At 35.0% G+C, this 26,410-nt stretch overlaps 1 protein-coding gene across 1 annotated transcript in view; it reads right to left on the bottom strand.

Annotated features, from left to right (window-relative positions):
- Nucleotides 1-4,449: 4,449 nt before the first annotated feature.
- The window catches only part of LOC138331641 (BCAS3 microtubule associated cell migration factor-like), a 34,412-nt gene continuing 12,451 nt past the window's right edge, over nucleotides 4,450-26,410 (bottom strand). The window contains 10 exon segments of the mRNA XM_069279362.1: nucleotides 4,450-10,299; nucleotides 16,598-16,771; nucleotides 19,422-19,552; nucleotides 20,330-20,633; nucleotides 21,144-21,404; nucleotides 21,743-22,018; nucleotides 23,326-23,380; nucleotides 23,383-23,471; nucleotides 24,659-24,752; nucleotides 26,086-26,316. Coding sequence (XP_069135463.1) covers nucleotides 10,163-10,299; nucleotides 16,598-16,771; nucleotides 19,422-19,552; nucleotides 20,330-20,633; nucleotides 21,144-21,404; nucleotides 21,743-22,018; nucleotides 23,326-23,380; nucleotides 23,383-23,471; nucleotides 24,659-24,752; nucleotides 26,086-26,316 — 1,752 coding nt within the window. The 3' untranslated portion in view covers nucleotides 4,450-10,162.

Here is a 26,410-nt window from a genome sequence, read left to right as displayed (position 1 = left end):
TTTGCCAAAAAAAACTAGGTTGAAATACTAGTAAGGGGAGGCAAATCCTATTGAATAAATCTAGATGTATGGTATATCTAGTATATATTTTATATGGTACAAATATGTATAATTTCAATAAGTATGAACGAAAAATTGGAAACAAAACAATAATATATATATATTTCATATTACCTTTAAATTAAAAGTGTTTGTTGTTGAAATAAATTTCTTCACTTGTTATTTAGATTATCAATAGAAAATATGTTTTGGCGACTTATTGATTTGTTCTGCAAACCATTACTCAATATCAAACATAGAAAAGCTCATAAAAGTAAAACAAACCGTCTATCCACTCCTCCACATTCAGTTAATTCTTTTCTATTTGAAATGCATATCATTTTTCATTAGTTGGCTTTCTCACATGGTTTCTGATTGACCTTAAAATGACGGGAATCAAAGATCAAGTTATCATTAATGAAGCTGTAACTGTAGAGGAGTTTTATATCCCCGTGACAATGCACTCTCGCGTGAGCACTGACTGTTTACCTACAATGCCGGAAGTGGTAGTCACGGGGCCAGTGCAAAAAGAAATGAATTACCCTCGAAATTGTCGCCACAGCCTCAGCAACTATCAGGAACACTAGCGCCATATTGAACTGAACTGAAGACAGACCCGTCATCTACACATAAAAAAAACTAATTAGATGACTTATACTGAAGAAGAAATGAAGAAAAAGGGATCAAATTCTGAACAATAAGACAACCACAGCTGTATAATTACCGCCAACTTCTCCTTTGATCACAAACAAGCGTTCTGATGAAAGGGAATTAGAGTAGAATATAACTGTGGAAGCGGACACGAACCGGAAGTGGCTTTCCTTGGCGATTCCGGATAAAATGTGTGCTTCATTACACCGGAGAGCTTGGAATAGCACACTGAGTGACGTTCTTGAAGCAATTTGCTGCGACTGATGTCCACGTTAATCGAAATGGATGGGTATTAAAACGAGACAAATAGAACGAGTCGCCAACCCAGCTTCATCAACCCGACATTGATTGGCTGTGAAGAGACGCGCCGCTAGGTGGCCATGTCTCACCTAAGTCACACAAACTCTTGTAGTTTGAAACAATTAACGGTAAATCGTATCGTAGCTTATCAATATTTAGAAAAGAGACAAGTTCATGTCAACAAGCGATAATACATCGATACATCAACCTCTTCAACGTAAGCTGTCATCTTCCGAGTGGCGGATACAGGGGCAGTATGCATACAGTAAATGTCGCTAGTATCCTATTACAACGTGGAACTACGACATGAGTGCCAGGAGTGGTATGTGTGACGTAACCCTTTGTAGAACCATGTGTCCACCTAACGACAATTTAAATTTGCTCCGTTAGGGGAAGCTGGTGTATGCGTTTACAAGGTTATAGTGGCAAATCGAAAATATTCATTTCAAGTGGGTTTGTCTTTCAATCTCAATGCCATTTTACCCTCTTGTTTCAACGAAAGGTTCAAGGCTAAATCTACAATATTCTTTTCAAGTTTAATTTTGTTCATTTTCCATCCTCACAAAACTGCAAAATTCAAGGTTACGATGCTCGTGCAAAACTCTAAAATATTATTTCTGGTTTGGCTTTGCTTCAATACCAATACAATACACCGAGTATGTCTTTCTTAAATTACTCACAAGCACGCGCTTCATAATTATAAACGTAAACCGTGTATAGTCCATATAAAAAGCCAGAGATATATGCATTATTAAAGTTAACAATGTAAGTGAGATGTGATGATATCAGTAATTTGGTTCATACTAGAGAAACAATCGATATTGACAGGCATCAATATTAACAAATGAAATACAACTCACATATTATGCCAAGGTCTATGGCCTTCAGTTTCTTGCATATTCAATAGTAACAAAATAGAGAAAAAAAATCAAAAATCAAAACAAAGTGCCACATTATTTTTGTTTTGCAGAAATCCCCTCTCACATATGAATAATAAGCAATACCGTGATACAATATATTAGATATCCATACAATTATAATGCTCATGGTAAAATGTTTCTTTTATAATAAAGATGAGTTCGAAACTTAAGCAAAAGACAAATTACCGAAACTGCCAACATATTTGATTCTATATAAAGCCAACTTTACCTATATTCCATTGTACTTAGAGAGTAATTAGCGAGTTAAATTCCCGTATCTGAAGTACTGAAAACATCTGTCGACTATCCGAAATGTTAGGATAATTTACTACCAAGCTGTTAGTGATGCATATGTATCTTTCAAATATCGGGATCTCATATTGCCATTTTGTCTCCTTAATTATTATTAGTTTTTGTTTAAGTGAAACATTAGTAAGTGTTCAGTAGGACACATGTCAGTATAAATTCTACGAATTTGTCAGGTATTCTTTACAATAGAAACAGATAGATGCGTTAAGATGACGAAGGCCATTCCTCGAACCTTCCTCGGCATTGTCGATGTAGCGTAAATTGTTAAAATTACGAGTTTACCCACGTAGATTAAGTTGGTGAAAAGTACAAAGTTTATATTAATTCCAGTAGGTTAACCACACGAAGTCATAAAATTAAATGCTGGAGAAAAAACTTGTGAATGGCCATGCATATTATGCTGCTCGTTAATACCTAGAACAATTTCACTGGGTGGTCTTCACCATCTGGAACCGAAAAATCTCTAGGTAAACTTGGTAAAATTTATGTTCATCTTTTTTGTGAATGAATATACCCTGCTTTGTTACAGTTGAGAAGCAACGACGGGTTTTGACTATATAAGACCTGACGCAGTGTAGTTATCACAGTTTGTAAGGCTTGGTGTGTGTTACAGAGTAGCGGAATATGACACTAGGATTGTGAACACTCGATAGAGATATTCACGCGTCTTCAAGGTTCTGGACCTCCGTCCACTTTTATCCGGGTATTTGTTATTCTTTGTGACAAAAGACAGATGTCATTTCGGGTGTAAAGTGTACTTAAATATTCCATACAACATGGTGTCAACTTACGTTCTGTTAACAATATGAAAGGGTAGGTAACAAAGATAGGGTTGAAAGGGTGGACGATAAAACACACTTGGCTTGACATTTGTATGCTTATATGTACGACGTAAGGTGACCCGTTCATGTCAGCTAGCTTAATCATTTCATTTTGACTTTAAACGAATGGAAACTATCATTGAGTTTTCTTTTATTAACGACATGATTACCTAAGAGGAAATCGCGAACGAGATAAAACATCAAAAGTAATAAATTTAAGTGCGAATGGTTTGTCTCTATGATCAAGATTGCTGAGGCATATGAATTACATACAGGCAATTTTGTAATTTGATGCTTTTTAATTAATTAAGAAAAAAATATATTCTAATGTAAAGGTGTGTCCAAATCACGAGGTACTCAATGAATCATTTAACCTATATACAGATCTTGTTTTTGAATTGGTAATAAAACCCTATCTCGAGAAATTGGATAAATTACCTGACGAATACGTTAATTACCTTCATGATTACAGGTTCGATATGTTTAATACATGTGTGTTTTACCATGGTCACGACACTGGTTCTCGTATGATACTTACACATTTTAATTCAAACGATATAAGAGCAATATGAATGCTACAAAGGTTTACTGGAGTGCAATAGCGTGACTTCAAATGTAACTGGCCATGGTGTTCATTATCGAAGACAAAGCAGATTTTATATACAATTCAGTTTACAATTAACAGCAGCTGTTTGGAAACAGTAAATATTGTACTTGACAGCCTTTAATAACAGCTTAAATATGTAAGTACATCGTCGCTCATTGGACCTCTTAATTCCTCGAAATCTAGTGTTTTCCCTCTTAAATGATTATCTATATCAATATTATTGTAGACATCAATACCAGTTGTAAACGGAAATGTACAAATTTGATGTCTTGAAATTATCAAATTTCTAATGTCCATAACAAAACCATACTTGCAATCCCACATCCAGCAGATATTGATGTCAGTTATTTGCCCCAACACCGTAAACTGGTAACTTTAACTTATTGATTCTGTGTTGTTACCCGTTAAAATATTGTCCATGCACATCAGAATATTTATAATCCTATATAATTTAGAAATCCATGACAGTTGTTGACGGCCGACAGTATTTTTGCAAAAAAAACCTTAATCTGGTAATTTTCAATCCATTTTGCGTCTAGCACTTGTTGAAATTCAGCATTTTCTTCCATACAAAAATTGTCCACACCAATCACAACACAAATAATCCTATATTGTGGAAACCAGGTGTTGTAGATAACATAATTTACACAACTTCCATTAAAACCTAACCAACGCCGGTGCTTGAGTGATTCTCTCTTCAAGAGGCGAGCTAAATCAACAAATCATGTCTCTAGCAAGGTGGTTACACTTTAGTATTATATACTCGTCTTCAAGCGTGGAAAAAACATAAGCAAAGAACATGTTTTGTTTGAGGGAAATTTTAATGACTGCAATATTCATTCATAAAGTAAATATTAAGCAGTATTTTGGATAAAATCATAAATGTGTTAACAAAAAAATCATTTTATTGACCATTAGTAGCACACAATTGAATAGCCATTACCATATATAGCCAACTATCAGACCGGATTCAGTTGTAGGAAAATCACAAAAAGTTCCTGATATCTTAAAATCGAAACATTAAAGAATATTTGCGATGTAATCAAGTTTGTTAAAAGGTCTCTTGGTAGGGTAACGGCATATGCTGTAAAGATATTGAACTCAAATCATATAGCGAAAACAATAGAATAAAAATATGAACAATAAAATAACCAAATTTGATCACCTTTTTTCATCACCATGAATTCTCGTTCGTTGCATGCTCACCAGAAAGTCTATAATATTATATCACAATAGAGTATGGAGGAAAGTCTGACGATATCGATGTGGTCCGAACTAATGAAACATAGGGGAATACACATTTATGTTATTGTCAACGTAGATTTATTCGCGAGTGGATTTTTTCGCTTACCGTTAGTCATCTTTAAAACTTTTCGCTGTGGGCCAGTATTTGCGCTGTGCGTCTGTAGCAGTACTAATCACATGAAAACTTTGCAATTGGCAATATGCTCGCCCGTAGATACAGTACATTGGTGGTAATTTTAGGAAATTAAAATTTGAGAAATTTTCCATAACGCGAATAATACCACATTTACTGTATATTCTATATATATATATATATACAAATACAGTGATAAAAATCGATAATCAACATAGTAAGATGTCAATAGCATGGTTATACAAATACATGTTTTTATACATTGGATCGATAAAGGGTCGTTCGCTACAAAAATGTGGAAATGTAGTCTCAATCTCAACAAATTCCGCTAGGTTATTTTCATGTCAAATTTCAACATCTGCCGAATGGAATCGAAAACTGAATGAAACAATCTAAAAGAGATGAACACAGTGGAAACATTATGTAAAATGAACAAATATAGCGTGCTTTATAACGCTATCAATATTTTGATTAAATGTATGATAATATACAACTACATAATCGATTAGGTAGAGGATAAATGTTCTTAACTAGGCACCTATATAACGGCGCGTGGTTTTATTTATTTTTGTCATAAATGCTTTCCGAGAAAACTTCGGAGGAAAATCAATTGACAGTGCGTAGAATTCTAAATATCATCATATTCATTTTCAACAATAAACACTAATCTAAGTCTTGTAAGTATTGCAGTATTTTCCAATACTCATCCATCTTTTTCTATTCAGTTACTTTTAAAGCCGGAAGTATGACAATTGTACGACTATGCTTACTTCTTTGAAGATCATCGATTCCTTTCTTTTTCATTGGTACCATATATTGGTTCAACAACTATTTTTCACATTTTAAAACCAAACAGATTCCAAGGTATTTTAACTTTCCGATTTCCAAACAACAAAATATTTGCGATTATAACAAAGCACCGCGAAATTGTGTAAATTTTCATGAAAAAAATAAATGGCAATAATTTGTCAATATTAATCCACATTTTTCGATTAAAGAAACACATACACTGTTAATATGTACGTCTGTTTGTTTAAGTGTTGATTTATTTTTCAAATATTATTGTGAAAGATTTATGACCACTCTAATTTTTTGGTAATGCATTGAACTAAAATAAGTATAACATCAAACCCTTTGAATAGTGATATTATATAAGCAAAAGTGGCGCTGAAAGCATTCCGAAAACAAGTCTTTAATTGATTCCTACGCCCAGTTCGTTTTGACTGCAAATTTATTAATGCCTTTATCTGTGAAATAAATTATGCTCTAAATTATGAAAGCACCAAATAATTTGAAGTATTATTTTCTCAAGACAAACTACTACTAGATATATAAGGAGAAGCGCTACATTTGTATATACAAGTAGGGACCACAAACCGTTACTTTCCGTCCATACAGGGCAAGCCAAATATCGCATACGTCAAACTAGCATTGACTAGCCATCATAACCACGAAGTAAAAACAATTCAAGGAGAATTGCTAAAATATTAACAAAAAATATTTCATTTCAGCTAATCTATATAGGAGATCGGACATCATAAAACCTGAGCACATACACGTGTATCAAAATGCACAAATGTAGTTTCAATTAGTTATTTTACATACTGAAGACACAATCACAAATATATAGCATACTAAATGTACATTATTTCATCGACTCAATTACATACAACAATGCAATAGGAATACCTAAGAATGAACAACGACCAGACTGGGCCACTATTATACCATAAAGCCGGTAATTTTCGAGGGACATTTTCGCGATTTCGCGAGACCTTGTAGCGTTGACAAAAAAAATAACATGGGACACGAGAAGAAATGAGTACAACATAAATATCAGTATTGCAAGATTGTGAAATTTAAAACAGATCCGTTTAGAAGTTTTGTCAAACCCGCGAAAATGTTTGACCCACGAAAATGACCAGCGATAGAGTATGTGGGAAAGAGGGTGATGAGTTCCATTGGCATTTTCATATGTTTTTTCAGTATTTTTTTCACATAACGGGATTTAAATCTATGAAATGACCTTAGTACATTTACATCACAGACACACATTTTAAAACTTGCTTTCAAGAATTCCAGAAAAGAACTTTTTTTCATGAATCTTTGTTTCTCTTGCTTGTAAGATCAAAGCACTCATTATAACCCATTGTAATATTTTGAGTTTTTAAATAAATATCTTTATATAATTTAATCGTGAATATTATTTTTTAATTTATCAATTTTTATATTTACATATTATTTCTAGAATATACATTGGTTACATATACAATGTACTTTTGTGCACAAATCATAAACACAAAAGATTTCATTTATATCTCATATTTTCAACAAAAAATAATACCATCATTGCAGTAGGAAGAGTTTGAGAAACAATAAGAAAATACTTATTTGACATATGCAAAGTATTGATAATTCAAGCAGCATTACCACATGTATTATTTTTAAACAAATTATTTTTTAAATTAAAATCTTGAATCATGGTTGACGATATACAAGTCTATTTCATAAAGTGCATTACAGAATTTACAACAGAAAATGCACTTGTTTATATCTATTTCTTGAAGATGCTCCACCGCTAACAAGTGGTATTTTTTCACTATCAAAAACAGGAGCAGACGATTTAGTATTTTTCATCAGGTACAAAAGTTACTTACTTTACACCATTTCCACCATTGAAAAGTTTGAACTTCTAATTTTACTTTAAGTTTAAAATATAAAAAATAATTAATTGCATCCCGAAAAAATTCCGTGGCACTATATTCTATATGAAATGAAGAACTGTTTGCGCATGCACCAAAGGCAAAATAATTTATTTTATATTATTTTTTGTGTTAATTAGACATACATATATAAGATTAAACACCAATTATTGTTCAAATAATGAATGTCATTTATGCTCTGTCAGCGGTGGAGCATCTTTAAAATGGTATTAAGAGTATATCATCAAGTTTCGATATTATTTACAAGTACATATATCTAATTATGGTATTGGTGTAACTTGTACATTTATTGAAATACCGATTATAAAATCTTAAGTCACACAAAGGCACACATGACTAAAGGGTACACACACTGAATATATTAACCCCTATAATCACTGACAATGTAAACTCTGTAACACATCTTGGTAGACAGGATACAATAATTAAGATAACTGTCTAATTAATAAAATTTTATATGTACATTTATGCTATAAAAGGATCAATAACATATTGTTTAAATTACAATTACTAAGAAATACATGCTAGGTTTTAATGAAATAAGTTACTGATTCTCATGTTCAGTCTTTTCGTCGTACCTGTAAATATATTCTGTATTTGCTTATGACTTATTTGTCGTTGTGGGTAGGTATTGATTGTGATGTCATGTTTTATGCGTGTGACATCATAATTTTCAGAAAAAAGGATGTCAATATTGCTCAAATAGTAATGACATCACAACCAATACCTACCCGAAAAGGAGATAACTGTAAGATACAAAATAGGCTGATATAGGATCAAACGTCATTTCACTTTTGTTGATGGTACGTCAATAAATCTGAACCCGAAACGGAATCCATCTGTTACGTCATTAATGAAATTAGACGTTTAGGAATCCCAATACTAATTATTCCGTAATCTGAATCCAAACGCATGAAAATAGATTGCCTATACCAGTTAAGATCGCTTAGCCCCCCCCCCCCCCCCCTCAAAAATGTAGTATTTCAATACATGATGCGTGATATGGTAAGTCAAATACGTAAGATGGTATCGTATTAGGTTGACGGTTCCAGTGATCCTAGGGAAAATGCCTGCTTAAAATACCATTATCAATATATTCCCATTTTTTTTTATTTAACAAATGGTTGTTCATAAGGAACAGACCCTTGATGGGAAGCTAATGTAGAAGATGTAACTAGAGACAACACGTATATACAATATGTACAGAATGTGCATTTCTATGCCAACAACACAAGATAAAAGTTAGTTTCTACAGCATAACCAAGGGTAAAAAATAAAATGAAATATTGGAATCAATGCATGGCATTATTAGCTTAAGTTACTCTCTGAACACATAAACACAGGCATATAAAACGGCAGAAACAAATTAATAAAGTTTGTATAGTTATTTATACACCTTTGTTGAAAAAATTTTCATCTGTTGAAACTGAGGTAATTGCATAACTTTTGTGTTCACGATTTTGTTTTGAAATTCTGTTCTTCAAACTGGTATAACATAACATTATTTAAGTAACTTACATATGTTTTACGAAATTCAAACAATTCACATCCTTCTCATTTTTTTCAACGTCAAATTCTCAAAATTACGCCCTATTAATCTTATGTTTAATCACTAAACTCGTAGACATTTTGCCAATCGATTTTAAATTTTACATCTCTGATATGAACAGGAATAATGTATGAAATCATTAATCAAACAGACTTCATGTCTTTCGAGTTAGGTTTGAACATAATAAAAGACTATCAAGCGATGATTTTGTACTCTTTTCAAAATTACTTCAGATCCGACTACGAATATGACTTATATACATTCTACGACTCATTTACAATAAAAATAATACTTTTGGTCCTGAAAAGTGGTATTGTGAAAGTTAAAAATACATGTTTCATGATATTCTATTTCCGTCTTTCTTGACCAGTAGAAAAATAATGTCAGTATAACGAAACAAAATAAATTAATTCGCTGGTACACAATGTACATAAAGTGGGAGTGCAACACAGAAACATACTGCAAACGTGGATTTTTTTGCGATTGGATATTTTGCCAATTCAAAACTCAGATCGGTGTGGCACATTTCGCGCTGAGCATCTATTCCGTATTTGCATATAACAGAGTTATCTGTCCTTACGGGTAGGTATTGATTATGACGTCATGTGATTGCGAGTGTAACGTTATACTTTTCAGAAAAAAACAACGTAAGTTGCACTCACAACACAATGACGTCACAATGAATACCAACCGTAAGGGAGGTAACTCTGTAATAAGCAAAGACGGAATATTGTAATCATTGCACTTGTTGATGTGTTTGCGCGGTAATATGATCGTGGAGATTGAATGAAAGCGAAAAAGGCAAAAATAATCCACTCACGAATAATTCCCTTTTTACAGTAACATCATATATTAAGTTTGATAACTAGCTGGAGGAGTCCAATGATCCGTTAGCAGAGGGGAATACGTTGTCTAGTACATGTTCGGGGCCTCGTGGTAAAGGTATCCCGGAACTGGATCCAGAACTAGTACTCAGATTATCATTGCTTCCGACAAACACATCTGAAAGGTAGAAAACGTTTTATCTCAGATACTCATAATTAATAAACGGAACACAGCGATACGGTTAATTATTTCGTAGAGACACACTGTTGATGAGGCGTTTTACGTTAAATTATTTATGGATAAAGCGTATAGAACTTAGATCGAAACAATTCCAACAATGACTGTGAGAAGCTGTAATTATAAAAGCATGTCATATATAGTTTAAATTCATTGGCTGACAAAATAGAAATTGATGTCTGGAATATTGAAAATCATGAAACTAAACAATTCCAACACCTAACACCATATACGTCTAATTACATATATATGATCGTAGTTGAATAAGTAACTTTGAAATAAATGTAAATTGATATTGCAACAGCACAATGGTAATTTTCTGAAGGAATCAATTAAAACATTTTATTTAGAAACACCTTCAACGAAATTGAATAATTTCAAACCTTGTGTACCATACTTCGATTGATATTGTACTGTAGTATCGTTTAACAAATCAATTAAAAACCTGTATTAAGGACTGAAAAGAACAGTTGATATGAAACTAAATACCCCGGTTATATATATAATAAATACCATGACATAACCAATCTAGTAAGGTAAAAATATCAGGGTCTATGACTTGCTAAAATTCACCTATAATACACAGTATAACGATGCCTAACAAATGCCTTCCTTATATTGTGATTACTGATGGGGTCAAACCTGGCATGACTACTGAAGCAGAGCGTCAAATCTGAAACAAGACCTCAAACGTCTACCTTTTTACACTTTTTTTTAAACATACCGACCTTCCATTATTTATTTCTAGCTCAATGCCGACATTTACTCTAGAACACGACAACTTGTTGTTTACAAATAGCAACAAAATAGTGGGAGTGAGTTAATTCATAAAAGTGATTCATTCAAAACATTTTCGATTCTGTACACCTCACCAAACCACATCATATGCCCGACTTGTAGATGACTGACTACCATGCAAGGTTTCTTTTCATGCATAATCAAGGTCACCATTCAATTACCTTAAAAATGCCATTTTGTGTGACAATTGTACCATTAGGTGTCAAAGCTGGAAACTGAACTGTTGAAATTGTGATATGTGAACACAAAGCTTGTCTCCTACCGACCAGGTTAGTCAGTGCTCTGCTTTATTAAGAAGTCTAATCGTAGTAGACACTTGATTTTGTAAGCAGATGCCTGTAATATGTTATGTCATAATCACGTTCACCATATAATACTGTTTTCTAACACGAAGGCATAATTTGGCAAAATTATCGTCACTTTCACAGGCCCTACAAACGTAAATCTGTAAACAAAATATCACGAAGTGGTATCTTTAAAGTCTTGTTAGTGATTACATCTATCAAATGTATTTAAAATAAATGATTCAACACAGGTTCTCACACATACCCATACAAAGGCGGCATACATAGCAAATGCATTTATGTACAAATATATCGGTGAATGTTTTTCATTAATAGTAAGCTATAATTATTTACAAAACAAGATACATGTAATTACAAAACAGTTGATGTCATACGTAATCAAACAAAAACTTTATTCTACTTTGTAGTTTACATCTGGTTCGCCAACAGATTACAATAATTGATAATAATATGGTATATAAAAAGGCAGGTATATATGTAGGGGGTCCGAGTAAAAAATAACAACCAAAGTTAAAAGCTTTGGAAGTAAAATATTCTACCATATGCATGATCATTTGCTTGAACCAATATTAGAAAGAAAAGATCCACGTATACTCTTTGGGAAGGGGACTAACAACTTGCAAGTACTTACAAATCTTTCCTTTCAGGAATTTTATTGAATTTGAACAGAAATGTGTTCAACAGTTGCTATGGTGACAGAATTATGAGGAAGATGTTTTTTTCATAATCATATTCTCATAAATATATAGCCATTGACATCTGACTAACTAATCATGGATAGGAGACACAAAATGTAATTCGATGATCTTACAAACAAGTTTATGTGGAAATATATAGCTGATTATTTAGATGTCAATATATTATAAAATGAAACAGAGGATATATTGTAGGAAAAAATGAACGTATGTAGCTTTATAGACGTTAATGTCAAGTTATTGTCTGCACTTAAAAAAACAAATCAACTCAAGATGATATTTCGTGGTCTTTTTAAAGAGGTGTTTTTCTTACTCTATCTTGGAAACATATTAACGAACAATAACATCCCTCACAAATCCGTCTTTAAAGCTTTCTTTTGTCATTTGTAGAGACTATTTTGATGGGAAATCCATTAACTCTCGAGGACTGGATAGATTTAGACATCAGACAAGCATAAATTACTCGGCACATGAAACAAGAATATATTGGCGGTGTGTCGGCAGATAATTCACCCTGGGTATAAGGCCAATCACGATCGGCGTGTAATGTCGGGCGGTGGAGGACGAAGCTAGTCTAATTCCCTATCATACTGTCATTAACCTGGCCTTTGTCAACTGCTATCCAGATGTGACCTTATAATTATAGAAAGAAATTGTGTCTTAAGGTTCCGGGCATTCTATTTAATTCCCATCATAAATCTATCCAATCCGCTAAAACATATATTGCAACTTGTTTTAATGTCCGTTTCTGTCACAGGTGTATTCTTCAGTTTTATGATTATTAAAGCAAAGATATAAATGAGAATCTGTTCTTTGACAAGATCAGCTATCAAGTTATTAACCCGCGCCCAAGGATTAGCTACCCAATTCGTGATTCCTCGTACAGAGCAGTGACAAGGCGATACTTGGAGATTAAGTAACAGTAATTACGGGATAAAACTCTGGGTACCAGAGATCCTCACTATAGCGGTAGAAATAGCCTTTCATGTAGGATAAGTGTAATTAGTTGGTCACAGTAACAGGGAGACATTTCTCAGATTGTGTATTAACGAAAATAAACATTAATTTTAAATACCAAGGGAACGTGACTTTGGTTAAAGCGATATGTTGTAATCAGCATTCTATCCGCTCTGAGTTTCCCCTTATGATTAGTGTAACTAAATATAATTCAGGGCTATTACTTCTACACAACAAATAACGTAAGAAAATAAACAGTTTATGCTATGGATATGATGATCTTAGTTAAGGTAAGATTAACAAATACTAGGTGGAACTTCCTTCATTTCCATGAAATATTTAACATTATCCCAAAAATAAAATGAACGTTACATTAAGACCCGAGAGAATGAAGATAGAAAAATAACCTAGGTTTTCTAAAAATTTGTACACTAAAATCTTATTATAACACATATCCTTATTATCACCCATTAGAGGTCACATTCTGGTTGCCTTCAAACTGACCAATAAAAAAACTACTTCCATATAAATCGAAATTTGAAATAATTTGGAGAGTTATCACAATCGCTTTCGTGTATGTATTCATTTCATTCAAAGAGTAAAGCATACATCAGCATGTATGCTATAAACAAATGCCCTTAATGTTTGAACTTAAGAGAACAATTAAGCGTTGCAGTTGATCTGGAAGACAAGGAAACGTAAAGGTCATCAAAACACGACCCTTAATGGTTGAAATGGAATGAGAAAGGGCTATATATTTTAGTCAGATTGTGTACATTATTGACTCCAAATCTATGTTTATCATTTTTATGACTACTCCGTTTCACCAATGTATTTCAGAAGGGCTATTAACAAATCTGGATAAATCTGAAGACAGCAAGCAATAGAAAACTCATCAAGGAAGCATAGCATTTAAAAACAACAAAAAAAGACATAAGGAAAGTATTCAAAGCCATCCAATGCACCATCACATATTCATTTTTCAATGATCATGACAATTATCAATTACCAAGTTTTACCACTGACGTTTGTTCATTTTTTTAAACTGGTCACTCCTCATTTCATTTTATTATACAATGGAATTTTTAATTAAAAATGTTTTGTTTGGTACATGGGCAACCTTCTGAAATTTGAATTTGCCATTCTTCAAAAACCATATAGAATAATTTTCAGCTAAATCAGACAATATCTTAATTCCAATAGTAACTGTTGAATTGAAACATGTCATGAGTTAAATTGTAGGCATCAAATTATGCTACATTAATTGAATTCGTTTGAACAAAATTTATTCAAAGCTATTAGTTTATCGACCATCTCGCAAAACACAGTAAAGATAAAGTTGATACTCTGGCAACCAAAATCAAACAAATTAATCTAATATCTTCAAAACTCACTTTTGTCGTCCTTTATCAATTGCAGCTTAATTGCACAATATCTAAATCTTGACCTTTCAAAACATCTGTTATGGGTACATAACAGATATGTTACATTAATTTTTAAAGCATGAACAAAATTTATCCAAAGACTAATCAGTTATTGGCCACTTTACAAAATCCGTGTATAATGACCTGGTTACCATGGCAACCATTAATTTCGGAAAATAAAGATTCTTGTACATTTTCACATGGTCCCTCAACATTACTGTAAAGTTTCCTTGAACATGTTCCAGTAGTTTAGGAGGAGTTGTCTGGACAAGATATTCGGACAGCTTAGGATGAGTTGTCTGGACAAGATATTCGGACAGCTAACATCCACGCAGACAGATGGTTATTCCAGTATACCCAAATAACGTTGTTGTCAGTGATAGAAAAACATAAAACCTATATCTCTATGTAACTAGCCCAATATCACAAACAACAGGCCTTTTACACACTACAATCCATTACAATCACTTCAAGGCATACAAATAGCAGTGATTTAGGTCTTCAATTATAACAAGGTCAGAGAGCACACATAGGGATCTGGCAATGTTATTTCTTGCATTTGTTAAGTATAATCGACAGTGGATGAGGAGAGGTCTAGTAAACAAACAGCTCAATCTTGAAAGTCTGACATGCAGGCATCAAAAACCAAGCATGTACCTTTTAGAAACAATGACAGAATTCATTCTCCCTGAAATTACAATCAACTTCTTAAAATTGGATCCAACCTATGTGGATACATATATACTACTGTATAACCAAACAACTTTTCATAGAAAAAAAAATTGTACCTGATATGTAACCTCCATAAAACTTCAACAGACAAACATTTTTTAGGTTCTCAGTTGTTTATTACAAAATATATTATCCAGTTAATATTTTCTCAATGATAAGTTATATGAACAGAAGTACATTCCAAATATTCCAAGTGTTTTTTGTTGATAAATGAAACTTGTTGTCACTGGAAATGTGTACAACGGACTCATTGGTGATGAAATTGACAGCTGTTAGACCACCATATATAGATCATTGAGATCAAATATTACTATGATAAGGGAGACAACTCACATAAAGTACACACCAAGGTCTGTTCTTCTATGGGTTCAAGCAGATATTTTTATATAAGAATCAAAAGGCTTTGCAAAGATTGTGCAAAATTTCTCAAAATATATAGAATTAATTTGACAATAAAATTTTGAAATTTGGCAAAATCTTGGCCATATCTGCTGCCAGAAGTTCTACCATAAAAAACAAAGACTCGAAGATCAATCCCAACCAACTACACAGACAAAGACATTTTTCTGCCAGTCCCCCTTTCATTTTGAAATACATTTATCTGTTTCTATAAACCAATTTTTGTTTCCACTCCACACACCCCTTTTCTTTTTTGGGAGTGTCTTGGCGTGTCTAAATTTTATGTCAAGTAATCTAAGCAGGTTTTAATTTTATTGATCTAGGTATAACTTCAGGGAATGTCTTTACATCAAATATTCTATTTTCATTTTTTTACATAACATGTTTGTTTTCATTCCTTGCACGACAGATAAAGTCAATAGTGCTTGCATTTATTTAATAAATACTTCAATGTTTGTTTGCTATTGTTTACACCACAGATAAAGTCCATAGTGCTTGCATTTATGTAATAAATATATCAATGATTGTTTTCATTTATTTACACCATAAATAAAGTCCATAGTGCTTGCACTTATGTAATAAATATTTCAGTTAAATTTGTTATTTCTAGCTTCAAAGGATCATTAGATAAGGCCATAATCTCATTTTTATTAAAAGTGAAAATTTAAACTTTTTGAATTTCCCATGGGGGTAATTTCACGTGTTTAAACTTTTAACCTTAAGAAAGTCTAGTTAGTAACCCCCTATGAAGAAATAAAAGGTTGATTTTTGCATATTTTAACCTGTTCTTTCTGGTGGTATAGTCAGATTTTTGACATTTTAAGTATTAAAGAATTTGGACTTGCTAAAATGGCCTAAAATAGGGGTTCAAAATCGGGAGTCTCCCTTCAAAATAGTGAGGGTTGGCAAGTATGCTGAAATCACTTACCGTTACTTATACTAGACGGACCACCGCCCTTTACAGGCGACTCCAACATGGCCTCTGCTAGCGTTTCCTTGATTCTATCCTCCTCTGATTCGCTCCCTCGTGGTTGCTTAGCAACCGTTGACTCTGCCCAGCTGCTGTAAACATCACAAAGGTTTGGTGACTGTTCAAAACTCCCTGTAAAGAAAAAGAAGATTCATGATGAATAAGATGAACTGGGTCGATATTATGAATAGTGAATAAGAATTTAACAGGAATTACAAGTCATTATTTGTTTACCTTTTCTCCCTTTGTGAATAAAATTTAGATTAAGTCCAATAAATGTTACTGTGGGGTTTAAGCCATGCTTGCTATAAAGTATGCTAGCTACTTGGAACATGCTGCTATGCTTTTAAGATAAGTATATGACTGCTACACATGGCTTCTATTTTGTGACTTTTGTCAAAGACCAGACAAATATTTCAATTTCCAAATATTTTATTGACAAAAAGATGTTAAGTGTTAATAGGATTAGACATCAGGCATAGCCTATCTTAGTCATCTCCTGATATTGGTGCATGGTACAAACAATCAATTATATAAAACATGATTTTTTATAATATACATGGTGAGGTTTATGAAGATAAGGGGAGGTAACTCCTTAATGAAGAAGGATACGAGAGGCCCAGAAGGCCTGTATCGCTCACCTGGTTTTTTGTTAGTAATTATCACAAGACTCTGACAATTAGAAAAATAAGCAAAATTGACTCCCAAAGTTTAATTTTGAATCACAGCCATGCTCTTCCATTCTTAGTTGCAGAGAAGAAGTCGTTTATATGGAAATAGCTAAATTAACCCCTTTTGACCCCACCCTTCAGGCCCCCGGGGGTCAGCCCCATCATTTGCAAAATTTTGAATCCAAACCCTATAAGGATGTAACCATTGTATTATGAGCGTAATCCCATGTTAAGTTGCAGAGAAAAAGTCATTTATATGGAAATTGACCACTTTTGACCCCGCCCCTCAGTCCCCGGGGGTCATCCCTATCATTTGCACAATTTGGAATCCCCACCCTATAAGGATGCTACAATTGCATTATGGGTGCTATACCATGCTTAGTTGCAGAGAAGAAGTCATTTATATGGAAATAGCCAAATTGACCCTTTTGACCCCGCCCCTCAGGCCCCCGGGGGGTCAGCCCCATCATTTGCACAATTTTGAATCCCCACACTATAAGGATGCTACCATTGTATTATGGGTGCTATACCATGCTTATTTTCAGAGAAGAAGTCGTTTATATGGAAATAGCCAAATTGGCCCCTTTTGACCCCGCCCCTCAGGCCCCCGGGGGGTCAGCCCCATCATTTGCACAATTTTGAATCCCCACACTATAAGGATGCTTCCATTGCATTATGGGTGCTATACCACGCTTAGTTGCAGAGAAGAAGTCATTTATATGGAAAAAGCCAAATTGACCCCTTTTGACCCCGCCCCTCAAGCCCCCGGGGGGGTCAGCCCTATCATTTGCACAATTTTGAATCCCCACCCTATAAGGATGCTACCATTGCATTATGGGTGCTATACCATGCTTAGTTTCAGAGAAGAAGTCGTTTATATGGAAATAGCCAAATTGGCCCCTTTTGACCCCGCCTCTCAGGCCCCCGGGGGGTCAGCCCCATCATTTGCACAATTTTGAACTTTTTTTTAAGTTGCAGAGAAAAAGTCATTTATATGGAAATTGACCACTTTTGACCCCGCCCCTCAGTCCCCGTGGGACATCCCTATCATTTGCACAATTTGGAATCCCCACCCTATAAGGATGCTACCATTGCATTATGGGTGCTATACCATGCTTAGTTGCAGAGAAGAAGTCATTTATATGGAAATAGCCAAATTGACCCCTTTTGACCCCGCCCCTCAGGCCCCCCGGGGGTCAGCCCTATCATTTGCACAATTTTGAATCCCCACACTATAAGGATGCTACCATTGTATTATGGGTGCTATACCATGCTTAGTTTCAGAGAAGAAGTCGTTTATATGGAAATAGCCAAATTGGCCCCTTTTGACCCCGCCCCTCAGGCCCCCGGGGGGTCAGCCCCATCATTTGCACAATTTTGAATCCCCACACTATAAGGATGCTTCCATTGCATTATGGGTGCTATACCACACTTAGTTGCAGAGAAGAAGTCATTTATATGGAAAAAGCCAAATTGACCCTTTTTGACCCCGCCCCTCAAGCCCCTGGGGGGGTCAGCCCTATCATCTGCACAATTTTGAATCCCCACCCTATAAGGATGCTACCATTGCATTATGGGTGATATACCATGCTTATTTTCAGAGAAGAAGTCGTTTATATGGAAATAGCCAAATTGGCCCCTTTTGACCCCGCCCCCTCAGGCCCCCAGAAGGTCAGCCCCATCATTTGTACAATTTTGAATCCCCACCCTATAAGGATGCTATGTCATTTATGATGACTTAAGCTTAAACAATTGACGAAACAGAAACTTGCTCAAAAACTTTAACGTGAAATGGGACGCCAACGCTGACGCTGAGGCCGACGCCGACACCGGGGTGACAACATTAGCTCCCCCTATTAAATTAGATGTTAATTTTTAGAGTGACAATAAACTCTAAAATTTAAAATTCAATTTTCATTGTTAAAGTGATAACCAAAAATATCATGACAATATTCTAAATATACTTGATAGTATGTCTATAAACAATAAATATCTATATCATGTCAGATAGTTTCAATGACTGCTGAATTTCTAAAAATCTCCAGACGTAAACATTATGATAAATCAAACAAAATCATGTGTTTTAGAATGTATATATATAACAGACTTACCAGCCTCTATAAGCAGTGCTGTACTATACGATCCCTTCCCTGGGGGTGGGGTGTTGTCACTGCCTGACAGACGACGATACGCTGGTCGGGCAGTAGGCATGGCAACAGGACTAGAGCGAGCTGGTTGGATTCTGTATTGGAAACGAGAATTGAAATAAAAAAGCGAGTCTTATGTTCATTAAAAATGAGTTTTTGTCCTACACTCTTGACTCTTGTGCTGCATGTTTATGTAGGTAAAACCATGCACAAATGACAACAGCCTTATATCGCCTTTACCTCAGATCTGTTATTAGATAGTACATGTAAGTCCGATTGGTATCATTAACAGAGATTATGTAAGTTAGACAAAGGAGTCACCAGTGTGAATAGATTGACCTAGATGGAGCTGTGTATTTAACACACAGGCTGTTAATCAGAAGGCACTCTTTCCATGACTGCCTTACAGTAAATGCAGTAACGAAAGGAATGTTATTCAATGAATAGGGAAGTTTATGAATGGGAGTTTATGAATGAAATAGTTCAAGAGGTCACCATTAGATGTCATTGTAGGGCAAGTCCTACACATATAGTATACCAGATAGCTATAATACAAGTGCTATGTGTTGTATTAACAATGTAAGTTTAGTAAATTCAATACAAAAAATTTGTGAACCTAGTGTGAACAGGTACTCACAAAGGAAATGTACATAGAGAACAGAAATGGATGTGTTTAATACTATTCTGTCTTCTCATGATACTGAGTTGTCTGCTCTTGTGGGCATGTATCAATTGTACATGTGGCGTGATTATTTTGTGAGTAAATCTCATGAAAACATGACATCACAATCAATACCAAACTGCAAGTGCACCCCCATCCCCGACTTCATGTCAAAGCATCAAAAAAGTTGGAGACATTACATTACACTTACTTCAGACTTTCCAGGTCCACTTCATTCGATACGACATCCATAGCAGACACATTTGCCTCTGGACTCTGTGACAGAAGTGCTGAGGAGTTGGATGATAGGACCGTGGTGTTGTGTACATTCTGGTAGGTCTTGAAGGAGAATTGCGGCCCCATCCAGAGGCGGCGGTGAGGCCCTACGTGGGTGATAATCTCTACCTGGGATAGCCATTGCTCCTGTAGCTCCACATCCTTTGTACCATGGTCTGAGGATAGACTGTCCTTCGAGTCTGCCCGGGTCACAGGGTCAAGGTCACCAGTATACACATCTGCGAAATACATTGTAAAGTGATGACATCATCATAAAGATGATTAAAGCATTATGATACCATGACTACCCAGTTTTCACATTTATTAATATGGGGACCGTGGTCTCCAAATGGTGGATCAGAACCCTACAACCTATAAAAAGAAGACATCGAAGATAGGTAACAGGTAAGTAGATAAAATGTCCTGAAATATTATAACAAGAACTTCATCTCTGGGTGCCGAGTTTGAATCCCATCATGAATGTGGAGCAGCTGCCAGGTTCTGACTGTGGGTCAGTGGTGTTCTTCAGGCTTTCCTCCACCTCTTCACGAGCCACATCCTTACCCTGGCTGTTAATAGGGTGTTAAACTAAACAAACCAAATACAATGATATGTAATAATGTGTGAATTGGAAATAACAAAGTTTAACTGTAAGGTTAACTGCAACAATATATAAGATTGATTTGATCTTTGTTTAGCAGAAAATATTTCTAAATCTTAACTGTATGGATGTCTAAACACATCAGTACCAGGAAAAGTAGTTGGTTGTTGGGTTGTGACAGCCTCTGTAGCCTGTAGGAGTGGGTTATTGGACGCTAGTGGTAATCTGATGTCCTCGGCTGATTTGGGTCTCTGTAGGTTCCACTGTATATATCCCGTAGCTATGAGTTCCAAAGGTGTCTCCTCAGAGCCCTTGTCTACCAAGGCTTTTGGTCGGGGCTCCAGTACATATTCTACTAGTGTTCCTGTCTGACACATTACAAATAGGGAGTCTGCTGCACGCTTACCCTCTACAACACAAAGAATAGACTACACAACTTACACAAAAATATTGATTTAATAGAAGAAATCAAAACAAGGTCACAGAAAAATGAAACGTAATTAGTGATATCGCTTGCAATTTGGATATAATAACAGATGGAAACTAGAATGTCATTAAGGTCATAATTGCCCCTCATCTCTAGAAGAGGATTTAAACACCATAAAAAGATGTGACAGAAAGGATGTAACTTGACAGGGAGGTACATGATGATCATGGGTAACACTAAATACCATACATGGCATTATCCAATATTATGGCTGAGCAGGTATAGAAATCACAAATTACATTGTAAAATATCATACTGACCTCTCCTGTCTGTCGTCACACTAGGGCTACCTCCGACCCAGAGTCTCGGCGTAGAGAAATGGGAGCATACACTCAATACATTATCCTGCCCCAGGGGCGAGTGGGAGGGGCTCTGGTTCTTCATCCCTGCCAGTGTGTTGGTGAGCAGGAGAGGCTGTTTTATCTGAGCGAGGGCGTACAGGGTTGTGGGGTGAGGGTAAGGCGGTAGACGTGGGTTACCAGTGCTGTTACTCATCACATTCTGTCTCATCAGGCTCGGGTAGCTTTCAAAGTGACCTGCAACAGAGAAATTATTATCAAAATAGGAGATCATGGAGTCGTTTAATCAGGCTCGGGTAGCTTTCAAAGTGACCTGCAACAGAGAAATTATTATCAAAGTAGGAGATCATGGAGTCGTTTTATCAGACTCGGGTAGCTTTCAAAGTGACCTGCAACAGAGAAATTATTATCTAAGTAGGAGATCATGGAGTCGTTTTATCAGACTCGGGTAGCTTTCAAAGTGACCTGCAACAGAGAAATTATTATCTAAGTAGGAGATCATTGAGTCGTTTAATCAGGCTCGGGTAGCTTTCAAAGTGACCTGCAACAGAGAAATTATTATCTAAGTAGGAGATCATTGAGTCGTTTAATCAGGCTCGGGTAGCTTTCAAAGTGACCTGCAACAGAGAAATTATTATCTAAGTAGGAGATCATTGAGTCATTTTAATCAGGCTCGGGTAGCTTTCAAAGTGACCTGCAACAGAGAAATTATTATCTAAGTAGGAGATCATTGAGTCGTTTAATCAGGCTCGGGTAGCTTTCAAAGTGACCTGCAACAGAGAAATTATTATCTAAGTAGGAGATCATTGAGTCGTTTAATCAGGCTCGGGTAGCTTTCAAAGTGACCTGCAACAGAGAAATTATTATCTAAGTAGGAGATCATTGAGTCGTTTAATCAGACTCGGGTAGCTTTCAAAGTGACCTGCAACAGAGAAATTATTATCTAAGTAGGAGATCATTGAGTTGTTTAATCAGGCTCGGGTAGCTTTCAAAGTGACCTGCAACAGAGAAATTATTATCTAAGTAGGAGATCATTGAGTCGTTTAATCAGCTCGGGTAGCTTTCAAAGTGACCTGCAACAGAGAAATTATTATCTAAGTAGGAGATCATTGAGTTGTTTAATCAGGCTCGGGTAGCTTTCAAAGTGACCTGCAACAGAGAAATTATTATCTAAGTAGGAGATCATTGAGTCATTTTATTATAAAAAGTTATCTGCTCTTGGGAGGTCTTGATTATTTTAATATGTTTCCCTATTATAAGGGTGTGACAATAAAATCACAACCCTCAGGTAATTCATGAATGTCGAACCCTCAGCTTGAGTGTAACAACGAGGTCCCAACCCGAGGGATAATAAAAATGTCCAAAGAGTGTCCAACAAAGTCCCAACCCTCAGGTAATCCATTGATGTCATATAAAACGCAGTTCCAATCCTCGAGATAATTCAAGAATGGCCCACCCCATCTCAAAGAGGATTTGCCATGACCCCGGCTGCTATCTGGCAGAGCATAAAATACAATCAATCAATAAAATAATTACTGATTTACCTGAAGAACTACTGGGACTACCAGATAGTACTGGACTACTGCGGCCTCCCGCCTGCTCTGCATTTCGTCCAAACCTGCACTCTTGTGAAATCGACTAGCTCGGTTAACTACACGTGATGAACAATGAGTTCTCTTAGATACAGCACCTAGAGAAGACAGACAGAAATAAAACTGAATGTAAATCTACAGGTATATTAACTGACAAACAGTATGACAGAAAAACTTTAAAATTTATTAAAAAAAAAAATATTTTGATTTCATATTCAAATTTTCATACATTTTAGCACAGTATTTCACTTCTCAATTAAGCAGGTCAAAATTTCCGTGATTTCGACTAACAAGATAATTAGATTTTAATGGTCTTAAAATTTTGGAATTAGGCTAAAAGGTATATTTCTTATAATCCTTAATTTTAGCAATATCATGCAAAACTGTACTCCAACAATGTTAGATGTATAGCACGACGAGACACTTTTGGAACATAACGTTGTGTCTAACCTCTAACTTCCGATAGGCCATTTACCCGATGCTAAGAGTAACATTTTCAAAGTTTTGATTGTGACAATATAAAACGTTAAAATCATATTTAAATAGTCATCAATGTCAAATACCTACCTCTTTTTCATAAATCAACAAGTATTTTGACAAAGTCAGCCTTAAAATCCATCTAAAACAAATATTTACATCTCCTAACGTAAACCTTCATGACCCAGACAAAACTTCATGTTGATAGCAATCTGGCCAGTAAATAGAAAAAAAAAGAATTGCAAAGTCCCCAAAACGCTTAATCTGCCTTTACTTTTACTTGCATTCTGCCCACTTGAATTCATGTTCCGTTTTTTGTAGTAACCAGCCGCCATATTTAAAACTAGGTCAAAATGTTACGGAAAGGATTCATCTAATCCGCTAAAATACTATTTTATGAGGCCTCAAGTTATGGTTTCCTTAGATAAATGGGATAATTATACCTAAACTGTAAGTACACATCAATGTTATCACTGTTAGAGCTATAAATATTGATATTATTGCACTTTTCCTTCCCCCTTCATCTGACGTCGGAAGCTGTATCAAAGAAATAACCCTTCGGAAATCAGAGTCGACAGTCAGCAAAATAACGTCTGATAAAAAAACGGCTGACCAGTCGACTCTCATGTTATGGGAGTAGCAAAACTGCGAATATATAATGCCATATGGTATATATCCGTTTAATGTTTTGCAATTGCATGTATTTCAAAAATGTGATTTGGGCTACAGTATCTACTAGACTAAGCATAAATCCTTCACTCATGAACTTTCTTAAATCAAAATGATTTGACATGTCTATCAGACCTACCTCCATATGGGGTGATGGGGAATACATGTGTGGTCCCTCTGTGAGTACATATTGTGATCCAACGACTGTCCTGACTAAAACTTATATCCACTACCTAAAATAAAACAGAATATTTAACCCTACATTGTTGTCTTAAAGTCAATGAAACCGTAGTAACTCTTCAAGTAAGTTAAGCATCACATGATGCTTTAGCTACAGTAACTGAAGATTCAATAACTTTTTGCAAAGTAATTGATTTTAATTGATTACATGCCAACTGTACCTGTAATCATTCAATAATCGATTACAGTATTTCCATTAAAGTTATTGATAATTACTAATAAATTACATTTTGATAAAGTTGAGCTCAACAAAATACAATTGCTTAAATTAAAAGTGAAGCAAGAAGCATCATTAAGAACAAGAGAACCATTGATTCATCCTTGATATTTTTTTTTGTCTTGATTAGTGACACATTGCTCAGGCAAAACAAAAAAATATTTGTGTTTCCGGTAACCCGACCAACACTATAAAATCAGTGCCTACTCAAAAACTTTTTATCAGTTTTGTCCTCAAGCGAACAAAAAACAACCTAAATTTTGTTTGGTTTTTCACATCCAGAATTTTGGTACAAATTCTGTAAATCTTAGACACCAAATGTCTCCTGTGAATCAAATTTATGGTTTATATTAGCTGCAATATTGTAGCTCAAAAGACTTTTAGACAGAAAATATTGTCGTCTTTAGAGCTACAATTGGTGCCTATTACTGCCTAATGGAGCAAAGTAATAATTAAGCAAACCATTATTTAAACCTTTGCATGCATTTTATCGTACTTGTTTTATATCGGTTACCTACTAGGCAATAAAAAGTGCTGAACCATAAATACATAAAAAAATCAGATTCTCAGCGAGACATTTTGTATTTTTCATATACACATATGAAGACCTTTCCGCAGTGAATTTATACAGCAAGTCTACAAAAGTATGAATTTGACGTTTTGTGAGTGGTACGGTAGATATTAAGTATGGTAATTATGTTATTTTCCACAAAAATAATATATAAATGTAACTTGTATAACGCACAAAATAATTGGAAACCTACAAAAAAGTATATAAAATTGTGCCCGAGTGATTTCCGGAGGCACTGCTCCACTAGGACACATAGGGACCAATTCGTACCCGGCCGAAAGGTATAGTTAGGCCGGGTACGTATATTCGTTCTAGGTTTATATAAGGTTGAATAAAGTCTACTTCAGTTTTTCACTGCAAGATTGGGATGAAGAGAAAAAAAAAAAAAAAAAAAAAATAAAAAAATCCCTACCTACTGACCCTTCATTTTTTAAAGGGTGTTACCAAAAAAAAGAATATTTTTTATTTGGCCTTATGACAATAATTGATCAAAAAAGAAAATACTAAGTCCTCATCCTCTACATCTCCTATCTTGTACCTTTGCAGTTGTCTCCCCTCTGTGGAGTGTGTAGAGATGGTGTACTGCCCCTAATGATGAACTACACGGATGGGCCATGATACGGAACACATGGAAGTTGTGGCCTAATTTACACGCTGTCAGCAACAATGTTCCTGAACTATCAAATGCCATTTTGGCCACTGGTTCATTTGCATGAGCATGAAAGTGTGCTATAAGTCCATCTCCCTCACTTTCTTCGCCGACACAAAACTGAAAGAGAGAAAACGAATGTTAGAACGAAACATTTTTTATGAAATAATTAAGCAGTACTACCAGTAATATATTTCAATCTAAGTAATCTATA

This window comes from Argopecten irradians, chromosome 9 (assembly GCF_041381155.1).
Source record: "Argopecten irradians isolate NY chromosome 9, Ai_NY, whole genome shotgun sequence".
Taxonomy (NCBI): domain Eukaryota; kingdom Metazoa; phylum Mollusca; class Bivalvia; order Pectinida; family Pectinidae; genus Argopecten; species Argopecten irradians.
The sequence above is the reverse complement of the archived record's forward strand: the minus strand, read 5'-3'. Positions and strand labels throughout refer to the sequence as shown.